This window comes from Uloborus diversus, chromosome 1 (assembly GCF_026930045.1).
Source record: "Uloborus diversus isolate 005 chromosome 1, Udiv.v.3.1, whole genome shotgun sequence".
NCBI lineage: Eukaryota > Metazoa > Arthropoda > Arachnida > Araneae > Uloboridae > Uloborus > Uloborus diversus.
The window spans coordinates 199,546,844-199,568,215 of NC_072731.1; the positions used below are offsets into that span (position 1 = coordinate 199,546,844).

Consider the following 21,372-nt stretch of genomic DNA (forward strand, 5'->3'; position numbering starts at 1 on the left):
AAATACATTTGATTGAATATTTTACATTCGTTATTCGGACTACTAAATATACTGGCTAGTTACAGAATATTCGTTACATCCCTATAATCTGCATAATGTTCAACTTTGATGCTTTAAAGTAATGTGTTTAATTGATATTTTATTTACAGAGGCGAGAGAAAGGCCGATTAAGAGTTCATCACCTGAATAATGTTGGCTGTGCCTTAAAAGTTTTACAAGATAATAATGTAAGTAGCAGGATATTTTCCCATAGAATAAATTTCGATATTGTTTTCTGCATAAACAGTCGAACTTCTTTGTTATGTAACCCTTCAATTTTTTTTACGATATGTCGGCCTTTTTGTCACTTAAAAAGTGATGTGACACGATATTCTGGTGTTACGATACTGAGGTTTGACTGCATTTCTAAGACATACAAGTTTTGCTTTTAAAAAACTATAGTTTTAATGTCTTATGATGCAACAAAATTGAAAGGGGTGTGAGAGGTTAACAGATTTTGAGTAAATGGTATCAAGAGTTTAAATTTTGTAATTACCATGACATCCTGATATACCTTACCTCGTAGAGGTCAGGATATCAGTGACGCTTATCAGTTGTTTATTCATCACGCGTCATCAGCTGCTCAGTGGAAATGTTTTTCCTATCCTTTGGGGAAAATTAAATTTAAAATTATACTCTTCTTACCTTAAGTTAAGATTTTGATGAGAAACAGTAAAGTAATCATTTAACTTATGTTCACATGGATAAAGAAGAGATATATCTATTTGTGCATATATATCTATTTGTGCATGTAAACTAAGCATGTGATTAAGTTGTCTGAAACATATCGAAATAACCCCAATACAGCATCAAAATATGACTTAAAGCAAATGAGAAACCTCTCAGTTGCATCCCTTACTGATCATCTACTCAGACTAATTGATCTGCTATCACCTCTTTTTGTACATTCCTGCTTATCAGGCCTCATTTATAAATATCGATGTTAATGTCATTTTCATGGAAATTTTTATTGCTATTTTTGTGTTTTCAGGTTAAACTTGTTAATATTAGTACCAATGACATTGTTGACGGTAATCCAAAACTGACTTTGGGATTGGTATGGAGCATTATATTGCACTGGCAGGTAAGAAGTTGCAAAAAGTTAGTTGAAATGTTTCAAAATCTCATTCACATATATAATATTTCATAAAGTGATGTTACAACATGATGAATAAAATCACGCTTTTTTTGTCTATAGTTATGTTAAAAGATGTAGAAAGGGGAATAGGAGACCATAGTCCCTCCTTAAAAATTAAAGCTACACCTGCACACTTACACACATGCATCTGTTATTAGACAATCCTCCTTCAGCAGGAAAAAATTCTTGCTACACCACTGTTTATATTTCACCTGCGTTAGTTAACCTATCAGTACTACTTGTGGCCCAGTGGCAAAATACTTTGGGCTATTAAGGCTGCTCTTCAGTGGAGAAGAAAAACGATCTCGCTTGAAAATGGGCTTTTTCTTTAAACGAAAGCAGCGTTCATCAGTGAAGTGATCGACACTTCAGCAACCAATAGAACGAACGGTGACCGATGAAAGTGTGGATCATGTGACCTGTCACATTTTGCAGGGGGACAGACTGGACACTCCCCCTGCTGTGCAGAGTAGTCGAAGGAGGTAATAGCTGACGGCGAAATGAAACCGCAGCTTTTTACAGACCCTTCCAAGGAAATTCTAGTTCTTTCCCTCTTGAGTCTTGACTACATAGGTAAAAGAAAAATAACTCAGTGTAAAAGGCGCAGCATTTTACATTGCCGTGCATTTTGCAATCCTACTTGTAATATTAATTTATTTGTATTCACATTAAAATTAATTTTGAAACGAAGATTTTTTCCCGCATTAATACGGTTTCAGATCTCATCTAGGAAAAATTAACGAATGAATGAATATTTGCAATAAATAAATTCATAAATTTGTTTTATTTTTAGAAAAATGTTCGTTATTGAAAATTGATGATTTCAAAAAAGGAAGGAAAAAAAAAGATAGCCTGCATGACCCCACTGAATTTTAACGCAATGAACTAACCAAAATTCTAACCAAAAAATATTCTTTAAAAATGGATGATCCTACTTAATATATTTGAAAAATCGAGTGCCGAATAAAAGTGGGGACTAACTACTTATCAGTTGGCAAAATTTTTTCGCTTCCTCTGCCTGTTTGCCACTCTCCCCAACCCCATCCAAGTTGCCAGAAAACATTCTTCTTAAAAATGAAACTAGATCCTCTTTGCATAGTTAATACTTGATTGTACAATAAACATTGATGCCACTAATTAGTTACATTAACCTTTATTTGAACTAATAATATTTATATTTTAGTGCTAAATTAAATACTACTTTGTTGGTTAGTTACCTGTTTTACAAATGCAGTGGCAACTAGAAAAAATGTGACTACTATAATTGTCTTTTCTCACCACTGGTGACCAGAAAATTCCCCTAATCTTTATCTTTGAATTCTTTTCTTTTTGAAAAAATATTTATTTATTTATCTAATTACTATATGCAGATGAGAAGGCTACAATAGCATTTCTCAAGGGGTTGTTATGGTGAAAGTTCTTTCAAATTGAGCATAACAACGGCAAAGTCGCGGACGGCTACGGATAAGGATTTCCTGAATTTGAAAAATTAAAGATTTTTCTCTGATTTTTGTTTGTATGCAGGGGTGCTCACCCTGCTCCAAGCTCAACGGCAAAAATCACTCCTTCCCCCACTCTCAATGTTTGTAAACTATCTTGCGTTGAAATTTTGGAATAAAACTAAACCTAGCACTTTTAGAGTTTCAGATTCCCAGTTACTAAATTCGGCAAAATACATGAGGTATTACATACACTATATGACCAAAAGTATTGGGACACTTTCAAAAATTCACAATTTTACGGATTACTCGAGAAATAAAAGACCAATTGCTCTCTGCTCTAATTTTTTTCTCATGAAAAGTATACTCCAGATGTCAAATCCAATAACAATTAAGTCTGCTATTCATTTAGGGGCCAGCAACAAATAATCCGTTCTTATCATGAATCACTCTGTAACGATGGCAGGAAAGTGTTGCCAGTTTGCTAGCAATCCCTTACCATTCGTCACCTATCCTCGAATTATAGAAATTCGGCTCATTAGATCGCTGATAACTTTTTAAAATTTAAAAAAATTGCGGTGGAATTTTTTTCATGGATTGTAGGATGTATCTGAGCTTTGAATTATGAACGTTATAAATTGCTATCTTTCGTGCATGCGCAGTGAAAAATTAATAGCTTTAATTGTTCATATTTCATCAAATTTTCAATATTTTAACTTCAAATTTTATTATTATGTTTCTCTAAAATGGTGTCAAATATTCTAAAAGTTGAGTAACGTTTGACGAAATACTCTGCGTAATATACGATGCGAAAACCTTCAAAAAAAATTTGCATTTTTGAAAGAAATGCTTATATTTCCATGGGTATAAGAGATACTTTCACAAAAATATAAAAATAAGTTTTTGATAGATTTTTAACTCATTTCTGAAAATTATAGCTTATTCCCAGCAATTTACAATGAAAAATGATCAAAAAACTTTTTTCCTCAATTTTTGTTGTCGGTCCCCTAAATGAATAGCAAACTTAATTTTTATTGGAAAATGACAACTAGAGTATACATTTTATGCGAAACAAATTATAGAGCAATTGGTCTATTATTTCTTGAGAAATCCCTAAAAATGCGAATTTTTGAAAGAGTCCCAATGCTTTTGGTCTTATAGTGTATATAGTGCTTCTACTTCAACACATTGAGATTTTATTAAAATTTTCTAATAAGTCTTGTGAGTGTCTGATCCTCGTTAGTCGTCATAATAAATATTAAGGGTTGTCCTTTTTCTCAGGAGGCATAAAAATATTCCCTACATGTATATCTGCCTGAAAAAAAAAAATCTCAAAATACTTAGGTGAAAAAAATCTCAACGCCTCACTCTGCCAGATTTTAAAGTTTTTCTCGCTTTGCCTCGTTTTCATGCATCTTGCATTTAATGAATCAATAATAAAAAATAAAAAAAAGGGCAAGAAACAGATTTGCAGGAAATACATAAAGTTAAAATGAAAATGAACAGCTTACATTTACGAAAACAATTATAAGTACAAGTAAGGGTTTACAAATTAAAAAAAAAAAAAAAAGAAAAAAAAATTTGAATTTTTTCATTTTGAATTCAAATTATGTTTTTTGCTATCACGAGTGTGTGTGTATATGTAAGCGTGTGTGTTTGTGTGTGGGGGTATGTGTGTGTGTGTGTGTAGGCATGTGTGTTTGTGTCTGTATGCAGGCATGAGTGTGTGGGTAGTTGTGTGTGTGTGTGTGTGTAGGCATGTGTGTTTGTGTCTGTATGCAGGCATGAGTGTGTGGGTAGTTGTGTGTATGTGAGTGTGTAGGTGTGTATGTGTTTGTGTGTATGTGTATGTGTTTGTGTGTATGTGTATGTATGTGTGTGTAGGTGTATATGTATGTGTGTGTAGGTGTATATGTGTGTAGGTGCCTGTATGTATGCGTGTAAGTGTAGGATATTGATGAAACCTGGAGACGGTTTTCGCTAGAGGAGCAGCATCGTTAGGCCCGTCGACGCGACGGTGGTGGTCTCAGAGGTTGCTGGTGGGAAAAATCAAAGGAATGCCAAAAACAGTCAAATGAAAGCAATAAGCAATCGTGATTGCTCAAAAAAAACCAAGACAAACTTTTTCTTTTTAAGTTCTGTGTTACGCACTTCTGTGCTGAAAAATTATCGTATCGTGTCTTCAGTCACAGAATAAAATAAATGTTCTAATCAAATGGTTATCAAGTAATTTTCATTCGTATAGAACAAAAAATTTTTCTGAGATCCCACATTTTCTATTCTATTGACTCCTAGTAATATGTAAATACAGCGAGAGAAAGGATTTAGCTTCTTGTTTAGGAGAGGGAACCATTTCTATATTTAATTAACATGATCTTTATCGTAAGCATACTATTTACTCAGAAATACTCCCTATTTTCCCAAGCACTCTGTTTGGGTGCTATGCCTTTTAATTTTCTCGAAAATAAAATTTTCAAAATGCACTTTTAGACGATCTCTGGTAGTATTTGGAAGTAAGTAAGAGGTCCTGTGATCTTCCACCAGCAAATTTTTGAACTTGAAACGCCAAAAACACAATTTCAGGTTCTTCAATTCTGTTAAGAAATGGGGAGTTCGGAAGCTTTCCCCGGAATTTTTCGAAATAGTCTAAAAACGCTGTCTAGTGTGATGTTGAGGGAGGCAAAATTTTCAAAGTGTTATAAACATGATTGTAGGCCATCTTTAGTAACGTTCTGGGACATGCAAGTTTTTGAAATCAAAGTTCCAAAAATGCAATTTTAGAAAACTTTTTTTTTATGGTCAAAGAAGGACTTTTCGCAAACTCCCTTCCCGAAATTTTTCGAAATTAAAGTCATAAAAACGAAATTTAAGACAATCTTTAATGATGTTTTTTTTAAGGGAGGAGGAGGGATGGGTGCTTATGTGACCTGAAAACCATTAATGCCCGTAATTAATTTTTTCTACATTGTATTAAAATGCTGATCTAGCTTCTGAGAATGAAAATAAAAAACAGTGAAAACTTGTAACCCCCATTCTATATTGTTTGCATCTTAGTTAGCTTTGTCAGCAACATAAGGGTGGAAACGTCATTAAAACTAATACATACAATGATTAGTAATTCTACCACGGTGTGTTTTTTACATTAACCCAATCATATTAAATTGCTAATATATTTTTCATGATTTTCTATGTATTTAATGAGTATGTTGTTGTACGGAATGTTTTCCGCAACTGAATAAATGTTTTTGAAAAGTATTTTTATTCTCCAAAAATACAGCTTCCAAATTCTTATAAAGATAAATAAAAAAACAAAAGTATTTCTATTGTGAAAACTTTCTGCAGACATCAGAAAGCCTTCTGTATTTTTGTTTTCTTGTCAGTCTTAAATGTTGGTATTTGTGATCTGGAAATTTTGTATTTGGATGAAATTTTGCTTTTTAATTTCATCCACATTGATGTTTTTTTCCTGAAATGTAATTTTACACCCCCCCCCTTTTAAAAGTAAATTCTACTTAAGTTAAACATTGAATGAACACAAACGATTAGTAACCATGGCGACGAAAATTTGACTTCTTAGTAAATATTAAAACAACGAGCTAGAGTTATTCTTGTCATCATGACAATCTGAAAAATCAGAGCAACATCAGCTTGGTTCAAGTAAGGATAATAAGCATTCGCAATTGCTCAAAAAAAAAAAAAAAACTTATTTTTTTCTGAAAGAATAAATATTGTCCTGAATTTTAGTAGTTTTCCAAAAATGATAGCATTGTTGGAGAAATAATATTTGAGCAACGTACTTCAAAAAATATAAAACATGTTTTTAAATTGTAAAGACTATTTGTACAAGCTTGATTCTTTCTGAAAAGTATGGAATAACACAAGTACATAATTTCTTGATTAAAACACTCAAAACCTGCAGTTAATCACAATATCCATATATTTATGCTATTTCCAAAACAGCTAATTAAAAATAAGTGTTTTAACTTTTTTTTTCATTGTTTCTGGCAATAAATAAAAACTTGCGGTAAAACGCAGGAATTATGACACAAAATTGTAAGCTAGGAAATAGTCTTTAATGAAAATAAAATTAACCACGATTCGCATTGCTGCTCTGGAAAATAAAAATTATGCTATTTTGTTTCTCACGTAATGTTTTAAAAACGGTATAATATTGTGCATGTCTTAAAAGAAGGAGTAATATTGCGACCCCATAAGAAACGTTTCACGATTCTATTTGGAATCAAATTATGCATCGTTTTCCTCCTTAGGAAGTTTTCTAAAGAGAAATACAGTAAAATCCTTTTACAACGCATACTAATGCAACGAAATACTTGTTTCAACCAAATAAATTTCCATTCCCGATTCTGAAATTCGATGGATTTTACTGTATATTGTTCAATGTGTATCTACCTTCTAAAGAAATTTGACGAGTCTGGCTCTTAAAGACACAAATAATTTTCAAAAACGTTTGTTGAGCTGTGGAAAGCACTTTATGTGTGTACCATTTGTAGTAACATAAAACACATGTAAAACGATGCAAAATACCTAGTATCTGGAATGCGATTTAATCTATGTATAAAAATATTTTTCTGCTGGAAGGAAAAAATGTCAACTTTTCGCATTCGACAGCATTGTAACAATGTTCATTATATTTTAAATAAACAATTTGACTCAGAAATATTCCTTTCAAATCTATTTCTTTTCAAACCACAAATTTGAAAAAAAGCAGATGTTGCTAATTTAATAGCTAATAGCACGCATCTACATGGATTCACTTTCAAAAGCACTTGATTCTTCACGAAAGCCTTAGGAAAAGAGGAAAGAAGAAAGGACGTCCTGCGAAGGTCAATGAGGGAAACTAATGAGAGGGAGAGGGTAATAAATCTTACACCCCATTAGCGCTTACCCCTCAAAAAGGGGAGGTTATTATAATAGGCGGGGCGAATGCAAAAAGTGAACGTATTTTGAATTTTTTTTCAATAGTTAGAACATGATATTTGTTTCAAAAATGGTTGCATTATTTCAAACAAGATCTCAAAAGAGAGCTGGAAATATTTTGCGTGACAGGGCGTTCTTAAAATTTCGATAGCACGAGTTGCAGATGTTTTACAGAGCGAAATGTCCAACAGTACCTCGTTTTCGAAGAAATTCATTTTTTCTCGAATTTTAAAAAATCGGAGAATGGACGCATCAAAAAAGTAAAAACTAAAAGAAACAGAGATGACCTTAAAAAATACTCAGAAAAAAAAACGGATCCGAAAACTAGGAAACGGATCCGGAACATAGGAATTTGTAAAACAAGCTCCAACTTTCCCCGTAGGTTAACATTAGATCCGAATCTTTCAGACTCTCAGTGAAGAGCCCCCTTAACCAGAAAGTCCAGAATTTTTATAGGTCAATGCTTTGAGAATGAGCAGGAAGGTAGCTTCCATCACACTACATACTGTGTCCCAAAAATCTTGACAAAAGCATAAAGTGCATTTCACAGTAAAAATAAAAGTGGAACAAAATTTTTTTTCATATGTATTTCAATATCAAGTTAGGGTTAAGAAGTTACACTTGGGGCATAGATGCTTACTAACCAACTTTTCTCAGTCATAGGTTTGGGGATGGAAGTTCATGACCCCCGAATCCACTTTGTATCTGCCCCAGGGGTTATGAGTTCTTGAAATAAGGGGCCATTCATTAATTATGTAAAGATGATTTTGGCAAATTTTGAAACCCCTCCCCCATGTAAAGGTATGTAAGATTTTTCAAACCCCTCCCCCCTATTCTTATGTAAGATTCCATTATTTTTTCAAAATAATAAAAATGTTGTTAGAAAAGGATCAGTTACACTAAAACCCCCAGTTTGATGTAAGTCAAAGATTTTTAATTTTTTGATAGTATGATGCAATACTAATTAAAAATGAAACATGCTGTGAATAGTGTGATTCTTTAATTATAGTTTACACTATTCCTTCTTCTTAAAACAAGCAAAAAACAGGCTCATTCTAATATGTTTTTTACCTTCCAGAAGCAAATCAAATATCTCTTCCAAATCAATGGACTGCGCAATTTCTTATGTAAAATATCGACTTGGAAAATATTACGTAAGAATGGGTTTGACCCCCCCCCTCAACCCAAAGTAAGGGTATGTAGAGATTTTTGCAACCTCCTCACCCTCGGGTCCTTTATGTAATTAATGAATGCCCCCTAACAACAATTATCAAATAGTAATATAAAGGCAGATCTAAGAGGTTTTTTTTTGGAAAATGAAGGTCTGTTTCATCTGTTGTTTAAATTGGAAGGGGCTGGGGACTTTAGTGAATTTGACGAGGGCTTTTTCGAAGACAAAGACCAAAAAACTTTCCCAGTGCTTCTTATAGCCTTTCTAGGCTTGACTGACACATGCATATGTTATCTCTATTTCTAGGTGCATGGGGTTCTTCGGAGTGTCGCCGAAGAATTACCTCAGACAAATTTGGAGAAAACTTTATTGGCATGGTGTCGTGATGCTACTAAAGGGTATGATACCTACTCATTATTTATTTGTTATCATTTGAAATTGATTTTGTTATTTTATGTCAACACTAAACACATTATATTTTAGGTATCCTAATGTCAATATACACAATTTTACCTCCAGTTGGATAGATGGCTTAGCATTTAATGCCATTATTCATAGGTTTAGGTAAGTTTTAATTTCAGTATAGTTATAACTTTTTATACCGTGAGATCAAAAATACTAATTTCCCTCCCTTATTTTCTGAAAAGGCCGGAATTGTTTGACTTTGATGCCTTAGTGAGAAAAGATGTGAACTCACGTCTTGATCATGCTTTCCATATTGCATATAAACACCTTGGGATTGATAAACTACTTGATCCTGAGGGTAAGTTTACTATTTCTACAATAATTGCTGGTTTTAAATAATGGTTTTATTGATTATAGATTCAGGTTAATTGGAAATGCATCTCTATATAGTGCTTATGTGCACTATTCAAAAGCTTTGCCATTTCCTCCTTTTTTTCATCGGCAAAATTGGCTAGCCATAAATTCTGCCTGCACATTTTGTGTAAAATTGAGTAATGACAACATGGAAGAAAATATTTCAACATTTCGTTGTGTACTTTATTTAACAATTTTACTTCCACACATGTTTAAGTTATAAGTTCTTGTTTATCTTATACTGCTATGGGAAAGTAAAGTGCAGTACCTGCAGAAATGAGTTTTTTGAAGAAACTCGTTTTGGATTCTATACCAACAATGGGGAAAGGTTGGAATTTGACCGTTTTTTGGTGCTTTATTTTCAGTCTAAACCAAATAAGCAAGCTTGTACAATGAAGCTTGAGTACAATAGAAGACAAAAATGCAAAAAAATTAAAAATTTGCAGTTGCTGTGATTTTGCACAAATGTTATGCCTTACGTTACAAGCCAGACATACAACACATGTTATGTTAAAATGTTGTGAGTCTTGTGTGACACACTTGTATAAGGAACACATACAAGTGCATCTCACTTGTATATACAAGAGTGCATGTACACATACAAGTGGGTCAGGTTTTGTGGGGGCCTTAAGACCTTTCTGGAATGCCACTGGTGTTCTTTTGGTAAGGCCTCACCTGCTCACATCTTGACTTGCTTGGGATTTGCAAAGAATGAGGTCCTTTGCAACCCACAGTTTTTCCTGGACTTCTTAGAGATATTTGGATTTATGGGGATTGTCTAGCCCTGCTAGACAATTTTGAGATAAGTACCAACAACATTCAAACAAGAAATGTTTCTTACAGAATTTATTCATTTTCAAAATGAATTTAAACAATGTAGATAGTCCTCATTTTTTGTTTTCCTCAATAAAGTATGAACCATGTATTGAGTTGTGAAAATTTCCAGTGTAGAGGTAGTACATTTTCGTTTTTTCTTAGCTGAAACTTTATTTTAATGCACATATGCACATTATGTTTGAGATTTTTAATGTTATTAAATATATATATAAATCCAAACTCTTAACTTTTAAAATGTTTGTTTTAGTCATAATTTTGTATTAACCTAGGTCATATTCAAAGAGTTAAACTGAAATGTATTTTCATCGAAGAATTTTGTGCTTTCCTTCTATTTTTTGAATAAAATAATTGTTAAAAAATAAATTTAAAGTTTTTGTTACCTTTAAAACTAGCACTATTTTTGTTTCAATTGTAACAATAAATTTATCTTGAAAATATATTCTCAGGGATATATATTTATGTTGAAAACTAATATCATTTATAAGTGATTGTTTCATTTGATTGTTTCAGATGTGAATACTAGTCTTCCTGATAAGAAATCTGTGATGATGTATATTATGTGTTTTTTCCAAGCCTTGCACAATCAAAGCATACCGCTCAGAAGGCTTGAATCTGTGGATTTATCAGATGTAAGAATTTAATTTTTATTTTCAATGCTTTATGCAATACGCAGTTTAATTTTGTGCTGGTGAAAGATGTATTTTTATAATTTATGAAGGTGAAGGGGGTAGTACTTGAACCTTTGAACTCGAGAAGAACAAGAGATTGATGACAAGAATAACTCATAGTTGTGTTTAGTTTTTTCCAAATTTTATTGCACAAGAAAATTACAAAATTATTGTATTTGTTTGTGTTTTTATGTTTGAAAACTTTTTTTATTTATTTTTTTTTCAGATACTTTTTTTTTTTCAAATATTCTTGGGATTTTTTAAAATGCTCTTTTTAAAATATACTTGGATTGTTATTTTGTTCAACTCTTTTTTTTGCAGCATCTGTATTGTAGATTATCTTTTTTTTTCCTATCAAATTTTGTGCAATTTTTTCTCTTCACTTACTGGATGTTTGTCTTTGGAAGTTCATATTTATGCAGTTTTTAAACCAAAGATCCTTCTTTCTTTAGATATGAATGCATTCATTGATGTGATAAAAAATTCAGACACAAAAAACCAGTTGCTTTCTTTATGTCTGTAAAAATATCCTTTTTTTGCTGGTGTTCGGTTCGAAAAACACCAAAACTATTTAAGTCGTAAGATTAGGAACTTTTTCCAGTTGTAGTTTTTACTTGATTGTTATAGAGTATAAAGTTTGTCGAGCTGTTGCAATATTTGAATATGGAAGTCAAAATCCTAAAATTTATCATGCTATTGAGAGTAAATTCTTATAATTTTCTTAAAGTGTAACGTTTGATACTCTTTGTATTGCAAAGTTGATCTCAGATTTAGTTTCTTCATGGTGTACAGATATTTTTTTACTCTGTTGTGAAGTTCTAGAGCAAGAAATAACTGAACTGTAATAACGTTATGAGGATGATTAGAATACATTTAAATTCTTTTTGTTTAGGAAACTACTGAAGTTAGTCATTCAAATGACTCTGATGTATCCCATTATCAATCATCTTTAGAGGATGTTCTGACGTGGTTACTTGGGGCTGAAGAAAAGCTTTTAGAAGCTAGTCCAATCGAACAAAACATAGATGCTGTGAAACAACAATTCCATGAGATAGAAGTAAGGATAATATAATACATGTAGCACTAAAAAAAATTTCAAAATGTCAATTTTACAGCAAAATTTTAGTGTATTTAGTATTAATATTTGATGGATTTATTTTCCTCTTCATATCCAGTCTTTCATGTTAGAGCTTACTATGCATCAAAAAAGTGTTGAAAGAGTTCTAGAGAATGGAAATCAGCTCCTATCCCAAAGAAAACTTAGTCCAGAAGAACATGATGAAATTAAAGTACAAATGCAGCTTTTAAATGAAAGGTGGCAAGATCTGAGGCTAAAAGCTGTAGAGAGACAAAATCAGTATGTAACTTTTTTGTTTTATTGCTATAAATTTTATTTTGATTAGAAAAATGCTGAATAACAAGATAACTAGTTTTTTGTTTTTTGCAAATTCAAATCCTTCCCCGAAAATATGACCCATTGTATGTTCATTTTTCTTGCCGAAGATGCACTAGGACTTACTTCCAAAGAATGTCTTATTTTTTTGCACATTGATATTTGTTTTTCTGAAATAACACATTTATTTGGGTACAAGAAAGAAATTTATTTCAATTCAAGAAGCATATTTATTCAAGCTTATTCCTATTCGATAACATTCAAAAATAAATAAAATCAGGAAACCAACCATGTCTTCAACCATACATAGAAGGGTGTCATTACCTCCCACTAATGCAACCAAGTATGCTTTTGGGGGACTTCACATTAAAAAATTAATAGTGGAGAGCTGCTGAACCTCCACACCTCCATCAGTAAAGTGACATGTTTAAAACATATTGAATATTCTAATTAGTCACAAGGACATCTGCTTCAAACTTGTTCATTTGTCTGCGCTTGGTCATTCAGAATTAAAGTACCCATGTTGTTGATACAGAAGGTGCCCGCCTAACCGTCATTTCTTATGGTGTTCTTTTGAATGACTATCTTAACAGAGGGCTTATTTTAAGGATAGGGCTTATATTAGATGTACCCATAAAAATCATGCTAGGACTTATATTTTGATTAGGGTGTATTTTCAGGGAGACATAGTATTTAAATGCCCTTAAAAAACCACATACAACACAAGCATAAACACTCACAAAGTACAGCTGTAAAATAAATTGCTAATTTTATTGTTAGAATATCCAATACTAAATCCTCTAGCTAAGACTAAGTCTAGCTAAGCTAGCCTCCTAGACTATCCTCTTGCTAAATTTTGCTTCAGCTACTGGTCTATTTTAAGTCTTCTGTTTGGGGTTTAGTGCACAAGACCTCTGGTCGCCGTGCTGGGTCCTGTTGATCCCCCTCCCCCCATCTCTTCTTCATTTCATTTCAATTTATAGTGTACCAGTTGTCATTGTAATTAATGTTTGAATGTTTTTTCCTATTTTTAGAAGCATATCTTTCATGTATCGATGAGTGTGAATGTATTTGAAACCCATTTACTGATTTAAATGGAACAAATTAAATAAATGCGAATTTTTTAAATAATTTCTCATAGCAAGCTGATTTTACACCATTATTTGTCCAATTTTACTTGTAGAAAACTTCATTGTGTGTGATGAAAATTTCCATTAATCATTGCTTGAAATTCTTTTTTTTTATTCCAGAGTTCATGAAAAACTCATGAGTTTACAGAAAATCCAGTTGGATGGTTTAAACAACTGGCTGAGTGAAATGGAACAAAAGTTATCCCATTTACCTCCCCTTGGTCCAAATTTAGATGCTATCAAGAACCAAGTTGAAGTGCAAAAGGTTGTATCCAAATTTAACTTGATCCTATTTAATAATGTCATTATTTTTGGATCTAGATAAATGGAGATTTTTATATTGGCCTTTATATTGAACTTAATGGTATGTATATGTTACTGTGCAGGACCAAAACCTAGTAAATGTGAACATTTGCCAGTGAATGTTGACATTTACATAGCAAAGACATCAGCAAAAGCCTGAATATTTCTGAAACATCACCAGTAAATTTTTGACATTCTCCAATTTTGATTTTTCACATAGCATATATCCACGGTCGTGCAAATCAGCTGCTCTATTTGGCAAGGCAGTTTCAAACAAACCAAAAACAAGAAAGAAAAAATAAAATAAAAATATAAAACAGAAAAATTACTTTTAATTGTGGTCAAGAAACATGATGCCATTTTACATTATTGGATGAGCGCTCTCACATGTTGCACTTTCTGGCATTTTTCGATCTTCAGTGCAGATCATGTGGCTCTAAAGTTTGATACCTAAACATGAATAGTTTTCCAATTACGACCTGTTACCTATTTTATTATTTTAATGTGGCAAACACCTATTTTATTGTAATAATGAGAAGGTTTCAATAACTAACTTAACTTCTTATACTATGTTATCATTTAAAGTCTTTTATTAGAGACGTATCGAGTTACCGAGTACTAATTATGTTTAAAGAAGAACCACCGGCAATTACATGAATTTTGAACTCATTGGAATAGTAGTATAGACCTTCATGTTCATATAATAGTTTTTAAGACAAAATTCCAGCTGAAATTTAACTATGCATTATTTAAAAGATTTTGTTTGTGTCAAAAATTTTATAAAGAAGGTTTTTTTTAAATTAAAAATTAACAAATTAATAAAAGATACAATTAATCAAGTTGGAATTGAAACAAATTATATCAATCTATTATAGTTCTAGTCCGTCAAAAATAAATAATTTTTAGAAGCAAATAAAACAATGAAAAAAGCACAAATGTGCAGGAGCACTGCAGATATGCGTTTCTGCATCACAAGGAACATCTTTTTCAGTGCATAAAATTTGAGCTAATGAATGTAAAGACATCTGACAAAAAAATCCGACTTTTGTCGGATGTCTTTAAATCCATAAGCTCACATTTTGTTCATTAAAAAAGGCATTCCTTGTAACACCAAAACACGTGTCTGCAGTGTTCCTGCACATTTGTGCTTTTAACGTTGTTTTATCAGCTTTTATTTTTTAAGCAAAGGTATTTTTATATTTCTTATAAATAATTTGTGATTGTAGCAAAACCCATTTTATAATATAAAAATTTCATATTTTCTATATTTACCGTTTTTGTCCCATTTTTAGTAAATAAGTGTTATTAACTTTGGGGACATTAAAATAAAGATTTACTCCTCTGAAGCATAACAAACTTCATCATTCTCAAAATTTAAATTTGACTTGTAAATTTGAATTGTAAATGATTGCTGTATATTATATGCTTCCACTTTTTTATTAATTAAAATCTGTCTTGAACAATATTCAATTTTTTTACAACTACTCGGTATTGGCCGAGTATCTGATCAAAATTTGGCCGATTACCGAGTACTCGGTACATGTCTATAACCACTATGACTCTAAATAACCCTGTTCATCAAAATTAGAAACTTTTTTTCAGAGAAAAAATCTTATTTCCTTCACCTTTTTTTTTCGAGTGGTAAATGTATTAAATTCGTTAAAAGAACTCTAAGAGTGAATTTCAAATTTGTTATCTGTTTTTTTCTTTCCTTTTTTACCTCAAACTCTCATTTATATCAGAATTACCCAATGGTTGAAATTATTTCATTTAAATGCAATGCATTAAAGAAAAAGACTTGTACTTTGTACTCTTTTAGCATTTTTTGAGATAAATGCATGCTTGATTTCCAGAAACTACAAGAGGAATTGAAAAGCAAACAAGAAGCTGTGAATCGCTTGAAAGAAATTGTTGTTATTGTTGATGAAGATGGAAGCAGAAATGGTAAAAATATTGCAATTCTTGCCATATCTGTTGGTTCATTATTCTGTAAGGCATTAAAGATTTTTTTTTAATGTAATTTTTAGCATATGCAGCTTTGGAAAAGCAGTTACCTATGATTGGAGAAAGATGGGCTAATGTTTGTCATACTGTGGAAGAGCGAAGCACACTTTTGCAGTCATTAGTTCCTCAGTGGCAACAATTAGAGGATGAAGAATTGTGCTTCAGTCAATGGCTGTACAGAAAAGAACAGCAACTTTCTACTATTGGTCAAGTTCCAATTAGTGATAATCGTGCCTTATTAGAACAAGTGAAGCTTCTGCAGGTCAATATCTGGAAACCTGTGATACATTGCAATATATATATACATATATGTGTGTTTGTGTGTGTGCGTGTGTATAAATAATTGAAGGAATATGTTGGATTATAAGAAACATGAATTTTAAGCAAATGAAACTAATGATTAAGAAATAATGTACATCATGAAACGATCCTGGTGACAAGCATTATATTCTCATAGTCACAACATCTCTGGTACTTAAGTATGATCTCATGTTCACCAGTTACAGTTAATATATTTAGTGGAATTTACATTTAGTAAGGATCAGTTGTACTTTTTTGTTATGAGAAACATCTACTAGTTTTGATTCCCTTTGAATGGTTTTATAATTTTGAACTTCATAGACACCAATAGTTTATTTGTAGCATTGTAGCATTCAGTATTTAAACTTTAGACTGTCTATTCAACCAAATATTATTAACCTATCCTGATTTACCAAAATAGACCACTGTAAGAATTAAGCTATACTTTATAATTAGATAACTTATTATTAGGTTCAAGCTATTTAATCTTTGCTTTTAAATATTTACTAAATTTAACTAGGGCATTTTAACTAGAATAGTATCTAGCGATGGGACACAATATGCAAATTAAGACGAACGGACGTCATTTATTGAATTGGCGTGTAAAAACATTTTTAAAAAAGCTTTAACTGAATTTTCTGAGTCAATGACTGGACAGTTAATGAACGGTAATTGAAAAAAAAACAGTGATTTTGGCGAACATTCATTTTTTTCGAAACATATTTGTTAGTGTCTTTATGATTTTTTCCATGTTTCACCTAATACATTTGTGTTAATGTGTTTTAACAATTAAATTGTAATTTAATTTCATACTAACTGGTTTCTAATGCAGGGTGGCGACAGATCAGGGAAATCAGGGAGATCAGGGAAAAGTCAGGGAACTTTATTAATCAGGGAAAAATCAGGGAAATATCAGGGAATTTTGAAAAAATAACAAAAAATCAGGGAAAATTGAGTTTATAAAGAAAATAATAATTTTTTTTTTGCTTTACAAAATTAAGTACTCTAATTCCGTACGTATTTTCCTCCAATTATCTGTTCAAAAGAAAAAATAAAATTAATGAGGTGCGATATTTGTGCACTGCCGCATATTTGTGCTTTTTCCTCAACGTCTAAGTATTGAATCTTACTTATTAACCACAGGATGAACTTCCTAAAATTGCTTCTGTGTCTGTTAGGTTGTTTATTTTACCTAGCTTGAAATTTCCTTTTACGCTTTCAATTCTACGTAAAATAAACAACCATACAGGCAAAGAAGAAGCCTTCATTAATGCCTTAGCTCCTTTGCCTTTATTCCATTGTCTCGAAGTAATTAAGTGCTGTAATCAAGATTTCAAGAAGAAATCTTTGGTTTTTGAATTAATACTATGAAAGATTAAAAGTTATTACTTCTTTGCATTTTTAATTTAATTGTTAAAATTGAACTTTCAATAAAAAAAACCTTGTTTTTTGCCGTTATACTATTTGTTGTCACCGCAGATTATAAAGGTTTTCTTTTCTTCAGACTTAAGTAATTCTTTAATTTTATAACCAAGTTGTATTCTTCTTTCTTTTATATATTTTGAAATTAACTAATTGCTATTTTTTTCTTTTTTTCTTGCATTTCAAAGTTGTTTGTTACAAAATCAATCTAATATTTTTTTTTCGTTACATACTAAAATCGTTTGAAAATCTTTATTTTTTCATTGTTAAAATGCTGTATTCATTCATTAAAATCTATGTTCTTGATTAGAGAAAAGCTCCCTATGAATGGATGTCAAATGGTTTCATCTGTTTTGCATAAATATGTCAATTAGTTATATAAGAATAACTACATAACTTCTATTCTTTCACTATTACTTGTTATTCTTGCAAAAATTATTATACTGTTTGAAAACTTAGTTCAAAATAATTTCAATTACTTTTTATTTCTATCATAAATGCACATATGTTTTTAAGAGTAATTTTAATAGTTTCTTAAAGTTCTTATGCTAAGTGGTTTCTGAAAGTAAAGTATTTTTTTTTTTTAATTTTCTATAATCTTTCCATGTATAAAAATTTAATATACTGTTTTGTAGATTTTTCCCCCCTCCCAAAAAAATTGTCTTTTTATTATTTTTTTAACCATTTTATTAAAAAAGTAGCATCTTTTTAAAAATATATCTTTTGTTCAACAACTTTACACAACTTAAAACATTTAAAATGCTGTATTTTATACAAACATACAATGGATTTCAAGTAAAGCAAAGAAAGAAAACCATTATCATTGGTTACGTAAATCAGGGAAATTTGGTGAACTAAATCAGGGAAAAGTCAGGGAACTTTTTTCACAGTTCCTGTCGCCACCCTGTAATGTTTCCTATTTACAAGCATCAAATTATGTTTGATTTCGTTTGCAGTTGATGATTACTTTCATACATAGCACTCATTTTCAACATGTCCTTATAGTTTTTTCCATGGTTATATAACATGTTTTTAGCAGCTTTTGCAAAACCAAAATTATTAAATTGATTTTTTTCCTTGGAATTTGCACAGGTAGCTGACAATTCATTGTTTAAATTAAGATATTGCATAAGCTGTGAAAACTATTCTTCTTATACTTCAATGAAGCTCTCAAAATCCAATAAATTACTTGCATAAGTTCAACTGTTTTAACTCAGTCACTAGTGTTGATATCTACTATAAACAATTGATTAAAATTTTGTTATCAACAGGCGTATTATGTAATTTTTCAAATTCACAGCTTTAATTTTAGAAGTCTTTTGAAAGTGTTCAAGGTAGATTTGATTCATATTCATTTAAATAAAATTACTGTTTTCTTCTTGATATGATTTTTTTTGCGATTTAGATGCTTTAGTTATTTTATTGATTGTCTTTTTTTTTGTTAATTTAAACAGTTTTCTCCAATTCCAATATATCCTTTTTGAGACTTACTTTAATGCTTAGTTTTCTTTCTTTAATTTTGATGATGGTGAAGTTTTTGGTTGAACTATGTTTGTTTATGGAACTTCTAACACTTGAAATATTTAAAAATGCATGACACAGTTATATTCATGCCACAAAAATGTGTGACTGATGTAGTTCAGTTTTGTTTTATTCTCATTACAGTTGCATTTGTTATCTTTTTGAGTTTACTTTTTGCAACCCAAAATGAAGGGAATTCTTAGAAATTCAACTCTTAAATATTATTTTTCTGTGTACATCTATGTTACAACTTCATAGTTTGAAAATGGCTTTTCAATGTTGTACAAGTGTTTTAACACACTGTTTCAATTTTTCCATTGACAGAACTAAAATACAGCTTTATATAGTTTTAGTTTGATTGAAAAAAAAAATTACTTTTCAAAATTAACCCATAAATGCATGGTGTTGCCATTTGGTAATATACCCAATTTAGTCTTAAAATGCTATTAGAACAAATTGAAACTCTTTAGTTGCCAATAACTATGAAAATACTCACTAGGGATGCTTTTGAATCAATTTTAACTTGTAAATGCACCAATCTGATGGGAAATAAAAGTAGTTTGCTTTTTTTGACGTTCGCAAATGTAGGACTTTTTTTTTAAACTTTAGAGTGCTTGAAAATGCCTATTTCTTTTAATTCTATAAAGAATAAAGTTTTACTACTAGGTAAACAATAAAGCATTTTTGCAATTTTTGTTTTTGTTTTGAGACATTTGATGGTAAATTATTTGTTATTTTTACAGTTAATGCCCGATATTGCCAAATGGTTTTTAACCATAGACCATACCTAATTTAACTAAGATTTAAGAAAATATTCTTCTCATGGTTTAAACAGGAGCCTAAAGCCTAAGAACACATTTTAAAATGTTTTTTTTTTAAATCATGCATTTAATATTTAATAATATTTTTGTAATTTCAAAGAAAACTTTTAAATATTTCTTCTTGTGGTTTTTGCAGTCTGTGGAGCAAGATTTAGATATCCATCATAGGCTTTTTAACCAATTAACAGAGCGAGCTCAAAAGATAAAGGATCAACTTGATAAAGGATCCTTAGGTGTGATTGAAATCACAGAGAAATTAGAAAAGCTCACACAAAGGTGGGATGCATTGGTTCTGCAGATGGAGACCTTAAGTAAAAAGGTACTAGTTTAAAATGCTCTCTCAAAAATGATAGTCTTTAAAAATAAAAGTTAATAAGCATCTTTTCCTAGTTCTCTTATGTATTATTATTTTTTTCCTTCGTATTTTCTTCTTTTTTTTTTCTACTTTATTTATATTAAACAGAATTAGAAAAATTCTGGAGTAAAAGGCTTTCCTCTATTTTCTTTAGCGTTAAAGTGAAATGTTAGCCTTTTATTTTTTCAAATGTGAGTTTTTTTTTTTTGCTATCGTATTTTGTACTAGTATTTCAAAGCAGTTTTTCCTGTTTGTTTGTAGTTAAATAATAAATATGTATGCTGAATTTACAATAACAAATATTTTTATTTTTAAAATATCAATGTTTGGTTATTTTTAAAATCACTATTTGCTAACCATCTTCCTTCTGCATTATTTTTGATGTATTTTTTAAGCTTTCAAGTGTGGATCAGGAAAAACAAATTTCTGACTCCAAGCAAAAGGAATTAGTGCATTCTTCTCCACCAGTTTCTAATCAAAAAGTAAGTTAACATTTGTAGTTTAAAATGAAAATATTGAAATAGTCAAGATTAAATTTCTTTGGAAAATTATCAAACTTTAATAACAATTAATTTTAAACATGATAATACAAAAAATAAATCTTTTTGGTTTTTATTGGTTGGTTGTAATGTACATTATCTTTTATATGTTTGGGTACTGCTATAGACTTTGTGAAAATAGTAGAAACAACGTCAATAGGTGCTAATAAAATAGATTGAATTAGGCAGAGTTGTTTCAAGCATAATGTTCTCCGTTGTCAGTACCTAGCAAGGAAAAGAAAGACTATGTGTGTGTGTTAAACCAAAATGATTAAGAGACATTTCAAAAACAATGAGGCTTGCCCAATCATAATTGACCCTGGATATATTGGAAAATACAAACTTGAGATTATTTAATTGCATCAAAGAATTGTGAGGCACTGCAAAAGACTTATTACATGTACTTTAAATTTTTGTGTACATGAAACCAGGGGCGTAGCTAAGGGGGGGGGGTTTTGGGGACAAACCCCCCCCCCCCCCCGAAAAGTTAGTCTCAAAAAAAAAGAGAAAAAGAAGAGAGAAGAGAAAGGAAAAA

General features: G+C 30.9%; 1 protein-coding gene across 1 annotated transcript in view; it reads left to right on the top strand.

Annotated features, from left to right (window-relative positions):
- Positions 1–21,372, top strand: part of LOC129234114 (dystrophin-like) — a gene marked incomplete at its 3' end in the record, with an annotated part of 333,560 nt that overhangs the window by 75,965 nt on the left and 236,223 nt on the right. The window contains 13 exon segments of the mRNA XM_054868004.1: positions 150–227; positions 1,031–1,123; positions 9,032–9,123; positions 9,209–9,289; positions 9,373–9,488; positions 10,892–11,010; positions 11,942–12,106; positions 12,225–12,406; positions 13,693–13,837; positions 15,729–15,819; positions 15,903–16,141; positions 20,080–20,262; positions 20,694–20,780. Coding sequence (XP_054723979.1) covers positions 150–227; positions 1,031–1,123; positions 9,032–9,123; positions 9,209–9,289; positions 9,373–9,488; positions 10,892–11,010; positions 11,942–12,106; positions 12,225–12,406; positions 13,693–13,837; positions 15,729–15,819; positions 15,903–16,141; positions 20,080–20,262; positions 20,694–20,780 — 1,671 coding nt within the window.